An 8,476-nucleotide genomic window follows, 5' to 3' on the forward strand; every position below is an offset into this window, starting at 1 on the left:
TATCATATATACATTAAAAATAAACCCTTCAGCCACTCTAAGCTACATCACTGAATTTGAAATCCTCTCAACAACCACCCTAGATGAGAACCACAGAATATTTTTAAAAATCACGCCTACTTAAGGAAAAACTCATTGCAAACAACTGCCTTCTATTGACAAGGCTGGATTAGCTTGCTTGAACCGTCTTCTGCGTAACTGTCAGAAATGTACAAAACAGTATTTTTTCCTGATCATAAAATAGATACTGATCTCAAGATTTCTAATACTTTTCACAATACCTTCCCTAAGCAGGCACTTAAGTGTGACAAATATAAGGGCCTTTTTTTTTTTCCCTAGAAAAATCCATTTTTAATTAAAAGAAGGATTAGGTGAATGGGGGTGGTTTACTATATCAGTATGGCACTTCCTAAACCATAGATAAACCATTAACTTCAGCTCCCCCCACCCCATCACACCCAAATTAAACAGGCAAATACACTAGTCTACCTTTGAACAAACTGGCTGAGGGAACTGAACAAACAGAGCCAGCCCCTGGCCCAGCTCAGAGAGAGCTAGCTCACAGGGGCTTCTCGATGGAAAGACAGTGGGGACAGCCAAACAGGTTTCAGATATCAAATAATATTTTAATTTCTGAATACTTTCAATTTCCTTGGAATATAACACACAAAGACTCGACCAAACAGTTCAGTTATTATAACTTTTACAGTATACAGAAATGTTGCACTTAAAAAAAAAAAAACCTTCAGTTTTTTTTTTAAAAACACAAACTGTAAACTCTAAGATACTGAATCAATCACGTTACCTATAAGTGCCAACAGTGTTATTTTGTCATGCTGATTTCAATGGTATTTTTTAAAAAGGGAAAATATCAACAATTATAATACAAAGGGTTTGCAAATATACAAACAGATATAGGATTTTCATAACAATTCAAGAACTAAGCGGGACCCAATTCAAATTACAAAAGTTCACTTTTTATTCAAAACCTCAGCATGTGTCTTGGACACATTCCTTGGCTGCCAATAAATTCCACAGTTCATTCTCTTTCTTAAAATATTTTTTAAAAGCTAGGTTTGTCATGGTCTTTTGGGGGCCGGGGGTGGGTCAGGATAGGGGAAGTTTTTAAGTGTTGTATGTGGTTCCTCCAGTTCTCAAATTAGAGTGCTCAACTTCATCTAAAATTTTTGGTCACCACTTGTAAGTGCGTTTCCATCATCTTTGAGTTGCCTTTTAAAAGTTTTATGTCTTCCTATGATATTTTCATGGACTCAGTTTTAATTCTTGCAGAACATATATTTTAAGGATACACAGTTTTTAAGAAGCCAAGATTATATCAAAACTTATTATAGAACCACAGAATAAACTGGTTTGGAACCAGAAATGTACAAAAAAGAACAGCTAGAGGTACATAGACACAGGACAATTAATAATTTGGAAAAAAAAAAAAAAAGACTTACTTTCTCCATTCTGCTAATTTTCTCCCAATCTCCTTAAATGCACTTTTAGCAATATTTTTCCAAAATTTACCAAAAAAAAGAAAAAAGACTAATTTCCTTTTTATACAAAAATGATACGTAGCAAGTTGTTCTGACCGACACAGGAGTTTTTTTTTTTTTTTAATGCATTCTGTAAAAGTTCATTCGACAGTCTTTTTTTTTTTGGAAATTCACAGTCCATTAAATTCTTCCCCTCTCTTCTTTTAGCAAACTTGTAACATCCTTTTATATCCTTTCTTAACAGAAGGAATTTAAGCAAACAAACCAGTCTTTTGCCTTTTCTTTCTCTCTGTTTCACTCCCCCTTCTTATTTTGATTGATTTATTTATTGAATTGCCATATACGGCCAGTTAAAACTGCTGCCAGACAGTAACATATCCCGGATGAGGGTTTCGATGGGGGTTTTACCTACCAAACGGACGAAAAACAATTGCTCTATGACTGAGGAGGAGACCGTGCGGAGGGAAGGGAGGCGAAGCAAAAGCTTTCCGAATCGTGTTGGTTGGTTGGGGTACTGGCTCCTAACGTATTCTTCCAAAGCACACTGGGACTTTTCCTGCAAGCTTTCCACATGGGCTACATCAGAGAGACCACAGGCATCTGGAAGAAAGTTTAAAAAAAAAAGAGAAGAAGACGACGAAGAATTCAGTCATCAGATTAAGAGGTTTGAAATGGGTCACATGAAGTGTGTGTGCAGTGTGCTCTGTCAAACTGCCCCAACCAGAGCTGGAGCAAATGCCTACGGACTGAAAACTTGGGAGCTGGGGAGGGGGGAACCGTGTGAGATGGTCCTGGGATATTAGCTTTAAAACAGAACACAGCTCAGTATACTGCAGCCTTTCTATGTCCCACTCCTCAGTCTTGGTGACCGGGAGGCCCAAGCAAAGTGCACTGGGTGAATCTAGCTCAGGTCAGTAAACAGACTGACAAACAGATGAAACCAAAACTACCAGTGCTCCGCCCCTCCTCCTCTGTAAATAATAGTTTGGCTTATAATTATATAGTGGGGGGGGGGGCAACAACCTGGCCCAGCCCCGGGTAATGGCGCCCACGACCCAGCCTCAGATTCTCCCCAAAGAGGGCGACTCATTTTTCTCCAGTCTTTGAAACTGATTTAAGTGGCCCTTTAAAACTGATCTTGTCAGTTTAGCCTATTGAAGGGCAGCCATGCAAACTGTGATCTCTCTGTTCATTTGAGCTGTTTCTTTTCCCTCCTTTTCTTCTCTCTCCCTTTTTCTCCAGCCACCCCCTGATTTTTTTTTTTTTTTTGTAAACCCAGGTCCCTCCAAGAAGAAACCCCCTCCCCGTTATCTTCAGGAAAACACGTTTCTTTTTCGGATATGTGAAAATACAATAAGTGCCTTTGAAATGAGAGGCTTCTCAGCGAAGGCGGTGCAGGTTGTGACCTGACCTTTGGGGGCTCCTCAGGCAAGACTAGGGCTAACACATGCATATTGTCAATCCTTAAAGCAGATATTCAAAAAAAGCCGCCACTGCGTCCACCCCAAGAACCAGAACACACATACAACCTCCTCATGTGTGGGTCTAGGGCTCTGCATGTCTACAGAATGCATAGGTGTCTGTGATCAGAAATTTAAAGATCTGTTTGCATTGGACTCCTCTCCGCAAGCGCACTGTCTCTCTCAGAATCAGATAACAGGGACCTTTATCTCTTTGTGAGGCGCTCTGCATTCTCCACACAGGCCTCTATATTTTACAAACACTAATAAATTAAACTGTTACAAGAGCATCAGGCATTTCTTTCCCTGGCAGACTAAGGTAAAGTCTAAGAGCTAACAATGAGCTCAAGAAAGGAACCACCGCCTGGATGGTCTGGGAACATGGGCTGGGTGTTGGGTTGCAGGAAGGGTTGAAGGTGACTCTGGGTTAGGGGACGATCCTGTCTGTACATTTGCATCAGGCAACCGTTCTAGTTGTGACAGGTCCCCCGAGAAAAATAATCCAGATCCAAGCCTCTGCATACAGCCCTTCCTTGCCCAGACACTGCCCTTTAATTGATTACCTAAGGACTTTCAAAGACAGAATTTGGGGGTGGCGGTGGAGGGGGTGGATTTTATGCAAAAAGCAATAATATATAAAAGAAAGTGGGTTAAGGACTCAAAACCTACCAGACTCAGCTCAAGACTTGGGTCCCCAGATTTCCTTGGAACAATAAGGAAGAGACTGTGGATCTTTTTGTCTGCTACAGGAACTCCTCAGCTCTCCTGGTGTCCTGATTACAAGCTGCAGAACCTGCAGTGGGTGACTAGGTTCCAAACCCTACCCAGGTCCAAATTTTGTTATCTTGAACTGGGAGCCCCCTTCCTCTCTGAGCCGTGACAAAGGGGGTCAGCTGACAACTCGGAACAAGCATGTGGAAAGGGTGATTTCCACCCACCTGGGCTCTGCTGAACTCAGCCTGGGGGGCCAGCCAAAAGGCTCAGGTGTGGCCCAAAGTGGTAAGCCAGACACCTTCCATGATCATTTGACCTCCAGAGTTAATTAATATTAGACCTATTACTCACACAGGTTAAACTACCTGAAAACTAATTAGATTTCATAATGCAGTCAGTGATGGTTTTATATCTCTGGCAACACTCATATCCAGCCCAAGTTGGCACACACTGTGGGGTGTTTAAAAATTGCCTTAAGTGTTTGCCTGGGCAGGGGAAGCGGCAGACCTGAGTCTTGAACCCCCTGCAGACATTCTGAAGAGTGATGATGGCCCCTTTCTTCCTCTTGCCCCTTCCTGACAGCTCTTTCCCCTCTCTGGACAGTCTGCATTGTTTTAAGAAAAAAGTATGCTTTTGAAAATTGCTGCCCTCAGGTTGGCCAGGCCTGGAGCTCCAACTTGCACTGAGTTAGCAGGCAAACTTTTCCCCCTCCCGCCAGGGGCAAACCTTCCCCTGAGGGGCTGATACCAGGACTGTTCCAGCGCCTACAGGCATCTCCCGGAGGCTCAGCCCGGGTGACAGGAGAGCCATGGGGGTAGAGGAGATTCCCGCTCAGCTGGCCCAGAGTGCCTGAGGTGAGGGAGCGAACAGGAGTGTGCATCCTAGTCTGGCAGAAGGGCAACAGGCCTGCGAGGCTTCCCCATGGCCCATTTTGAGACAGTCAACAGTCTGAAGCATCCTTCCCGTGGCCCAGCCTTTCTCTCCTCTCCCCAGAACAAGCCTGCCAGAGCCCCACCGCTAGGCAGAGTTCCCATTCCAAGTTTCCCTCGACAGTGTGGCTCTGGGGGCTCCCAAGAGTTTTAGGCCCTAACTCTGAGCTAGGAGCCCCGAGGCACGAGAGAGTAGGGTTCCTTCCTACCTGAGGTGAACAGGACTATGGCCTTGAGGCAGCTGTACTCGGCGGAGTCGACGTGCAGCGCTTTTAGCTTCTCCACTTGCTCTTGGAAGATCCGTATGTGGTCCATAAAGGCGACCACCCGGTCGGCGGACATGGGCGAGGCGTGGAGGCCGGCAGCGGCCAGGAGCGGGGCGACGTGGAGGGGCATGGAGCACTGGGCCGCGTTCAGAACGAACAGCTCGCTCCAGGTGAGGCGGAGCAGGGCCACCTGGTCGGTGATCTGCAGGTCGGGGAAGAAGGGGATGTTGCGGGCCCACTCGACGGCGCTGAAGAGCATCCGCGCGGCCAGTTCGCAAATGTTCTCGATGCCCATGATGTTGTTGGGCTGCATGCACTGGCTGCCGAAGCGCGACGTGGGGTAGGGCTCCGCGCGCAGCAGCAGGGAGATATATCCGGACAGGTAGGAGTGGCAGTTGAGGGGGTCCCCGTTGGTCAGCGCGAACTGCCCGTGGCTCGGCTGGGTGGGCGGCATCCTGCCCCTCTGCACGGCTGCGGGGAGGAAAGGAGACACTCCGCCGTTAATGCCCAGCTTCATCCTCCCTGCTCCCCCGGCAGGGTCAGCCCCAAGCCCGCCCCCCTCGCCCCCCCAAAACCCCCGACCCCGACTCCGCGCGCCGCAGGAACCCGCAGGCCTGCCCCTCTCTCACATGCGAGCCAGGGCCACCGACCCAAGGGGCGCCGGGAGCCCGGCCGCCCTCTCCTCCGACCACCACCTAGGCCAGCTCCGGCGATCAGGGCGGCCCACTGGCCTCAGAGGCCCGCTCCGGGCCGGGAGGCCGCGCACCCAGCATGGACCACTTTGCCTCGGGGTCCCCGGCACAGTGGGAGGGATGGAGCATTGTGGGGGGCATCTTTCTTCTTTTACTGCTGAACGGCTGATATATTTTTTTATTGATTGGAGAAGAGGGAGCGCGGGGGGCGGGGGGCCGAGGCTGGGGGAAGGGGGAGACGCTTTTGCAAAAGACACCGAGAAGCTTCACCCCGGACGGCCTGTGGCCACCCCAGCACCGCTCTCCATACCCCCACACCCCCAAGCCCGCAGCCCCGGCCCCGTGGGCCACCCCTGGCGAGAGGCGAGCCGAGAGCCAAGGTCTGGCGGCAGCCGACTCGGTGTGCTCGCAGGAAGAGAGAGGGCGGAGAGACAGGCCGGCCGAGGCGAGAGGAAGCCGGGCGAGAGGCCGGGAGCGAGCGGCCGGCGGCGGCGCCGCCCGGGACGGTCGGGAAGGGCCGGCCAGGCTCGGGCACGAGCGGTTATCTGACGCCGGACGGGGAGAGTCGCTCTCGCAGAAACACAAAGAAACCCGGGCGTTCGCTCGCCGCAACCCGGAGCCCGCGCCCGGCGCCGAGCGCGCCATTGGCCGAGCAGGGCTCGCGGCGCTCGGCGAATTTCATATCACAAAGACCCAACTCGCGCAGAGCGAAAGCAGCCGCCCCAGGCCCCTCGCCCACCCTGCTCCTACTCCCTATCGCGCTCTCCTCCTTTCAAAAGTGAAAGGAAAAAAGAAAACAGGTATTTTTTTTTTTTTAGCCGAATGTTAATCCACGGAGGGTCACATGAGCGCTGCCCGGGCGGCAGCGTTAATACGGCGAAGTGCATAAAATTGCCATTTGTAATTTGAACCTCCTGTACAAAAAGTACAATCTCAGGTTGTTGGTTTTTTTTTTTCTTTTTGAGAGGGTGGGGGCTGGGGAGAGGGGTGAGGAGGAGGGACATATGTTGAACATGCAGGGAAAACAAGGAGAGAGAGAGAGAAACGGAGAGGAAAGAGAAGTAAACCAGGCTTTAAAACAGCCACCACCACCACCATCACCTCCCCATCCCTTGCAAACAGGCGAACTCGAATGAACTGGCCATCAATGCAAAGGAAATGAAGGAAATGAAAACAGCCCAAAGAGAGAGTTGAGGAAATCAGTCGGCCAAAGCATGCGGATTTGGGGGTGGTGGGGGGGTCTGGGTTCCACTGCAGAACTTGCTTCTAGTATAAAAACCCCTTTCAGCTGCAATACGAAGAGAAGAGCTTGGGGCGTCTGTGTCCTTACCCAGAGCAGGCTAGCCAAACGTACCCAGGGCCCCGGGACCCCGGGCGAGGGGAGGAGAAATGAGAGGCCGATACCTTCCCGTCTCATGCCCACTTTGAGGCACTTTTTGAGGCGGCAGTACTGGCACTGGTTGCGGTGGTGCTGGTCGATGGGACAGTTCCGGTTGGCGCGGCACGTGTAGCTCAGGTTCCTCCGCACGCTGCGCTTGAAGAAGCTCTTGCAGCCTTCGCACGTGAACTGCCCGTAGTGCTTGCCGCTCGACTTGTCCCCGCACACCACGCACTCGATGTGCTGCTGCTGCTGCTGCTTGTCGCTGCCCGGCCCGCCAGGGCCGCCTTGGCCGCCGGCTGCCGTCTGGGCCGGCGTGCTGGCCGGGCCCCCTTGGCCGGGCGTCTGTGGCGTGTGCGGGGCGCCGGGCGGCGGGCCGGGCACGGGCGGCGCCTGCGAGGCCTGGCTGCCCTGAGAGCCGGGCACCTCGTCCTGGGGGTCGCGCCACGTGCTGACTACCATTGCCATATCTATGGGGGCCGCGTCCGGACTTCCTGCTCCCCTGGCTGCGGGCGGCGGCGGGTTCCCGGGTCTCGGGCTCCGGCGCGCCGCCTTTTGTGTGTGCAAAGGGTGCGAGAGGGCGCGGGAGGGCGCCCCGGGTGGCTCGGGGGGGCTGGTTGGTTGAGGTTGGTTAGTTTTTCCTTTTTTGTTTCTGCTTTTGCAAAGTTTTGTCGATGGCTCGTCTGGCCCGGTGTGTTTGTTTTGTTTGTTTCTCTCGGCTCAGCTTTGTTGCTTTCGGGGGGCTTTCCGCCGGGGAGGGGAGGGGATGGGGCCGGGGGAGAGCAAGTGAGAGCAGAACGTGGAGAGAGAGAGAGAGAGAGGGAGGGGAGGGAGAGCTGCAAGTCGATTGTCTGGCTTCAAGACAGAAGTAGGAGGCAAAAAAAAAAAAAAAATCTCTCCAAAGATCTTCCTCGCTCTCACTCTCTCCCTCCCTCTCTCGTTCACTCTCTCGCTCTCAGAGCTGGTGTGTAGCCGAGGAGTTGGAGGAGGAGGAGGAGGAGGAGGAGGAGAGGCGACTGTCCGGGGGCCAAGTCCAGGGCAGCCCAGAGTCAGCCATTCAGGAAAGCCATCGAAATCGGGAGGACTCGGAGAGCAGAGGCGCCGGTCTCGGGCGCGCCCAGAGAGCCAGGCAGGCCGGGGCGGAGGCCGGCGGCCCGCGGAGTGGCCGGAGCGCTGCCCGGGTCCAGGGGAATCAGCATGAAAGTGGTCCGCGTCGGGCGCTGAGCGGCGTCGTCCTGGCGCTGGGCCGCCGCCGCCGCCGCCTGCCCCGGGCGCCCCGGCGCGCGCCTCGCTCGCTCCGGCCGCCGCCGCCCGCTTTCGCCGGATAGAGGCCGCTCGCTGCTCCCTGCGGGCCGCCTGGGCCGCCGCCGCCGCCGGAGCCGGAGCCGCCGCCGCCGCCGAAGCCGCCGGGTCGGGCCCGGAGCCGCCGCGTCTAGCGCCGCCGCCGCCGCTGAAGCCTCTGCCGCTGCTGCCGCTGCTGCCGCCGCCGGAGCCGCTGCTGCTGCCGCCGGAGCCGCCTCACACACATAGGGAAAGAG

The 8,476-nt window shown here is 53.1% G+C and overlaps 1 protein-coding gene across 1 annotated transcript; it reads right to left on the bottom strand.

Moving 5' to 3' along the window:
* Positions 1-686: 686 nt before the first annotated feature.
* On the bottom strand, positions 687-8,041 carry NR2F2 (nuclear receptor subfamily 2 group F member 2). Its single transcript, XM_052659705.1, has 3 exons — positions 6,965-8,041; positions 4,812-5,339; positions 687-2,099 (listed from the first exon to the last, which is right to left on the bottom strand). The coding sequence occupies exons 1-3, from the start codon at positions 7,404-7,406 to the stop codon at positions 1,825-1,827; spliced, it is 1,245 nt and encodes a 414-aa protein (XP_052515665.1). The 5' UTR covers positions 7,407-8,041; the 3' UTR covers positions 687-1,824.
* Between the last annotated feature and the right edge of the window lie 435 nt (positions 8,042-8,476).

The sequence above is a fragment of the Budorcas taxicolor genome, chromosome 21 (genome assembly GCF_023091745.1).
Source record: "Budorcas taxicolor isolate Tak-1 chromosome 21, Takin1.1, whole genome shotgun sequence".
In the NCBI taxonomy this organism is placed as follows: Eukaryota; Metazoa; Chordata; class Mammalia; order Artiodactyla; family Bovidae; genus Budorcas; species Budorcas taxicolor.

What these genes read in the sequence shown, in the direction of transcription:
- NR2F2 (XM_052659705.1), bottom strand. Translation starts at nt 7,406, where the DNA reads ATGGCAATGGTAGTCAGCACGTGGCGCGACCCCCAGGACGAGGTGCCC. An exon ending in AGTGGGCATGAGACGGGAAG is followed by an intron (nt 5,340 to 6,964) that starts GTATCGGCCTCT and finishes TCCTCCCCGCAG; the next exon opens with CCGTGCAGAGGGGCAGGATG. An exon ending in CATAGTCCTGTTCACCTCAG is followed by an intron (nt 2,100 to 4,811) that starts GTAGGAAGGAAC and finishes ACTTTCTTCCAG; the next exon opens with ATGCCTGTGGTCTCTCTGAT.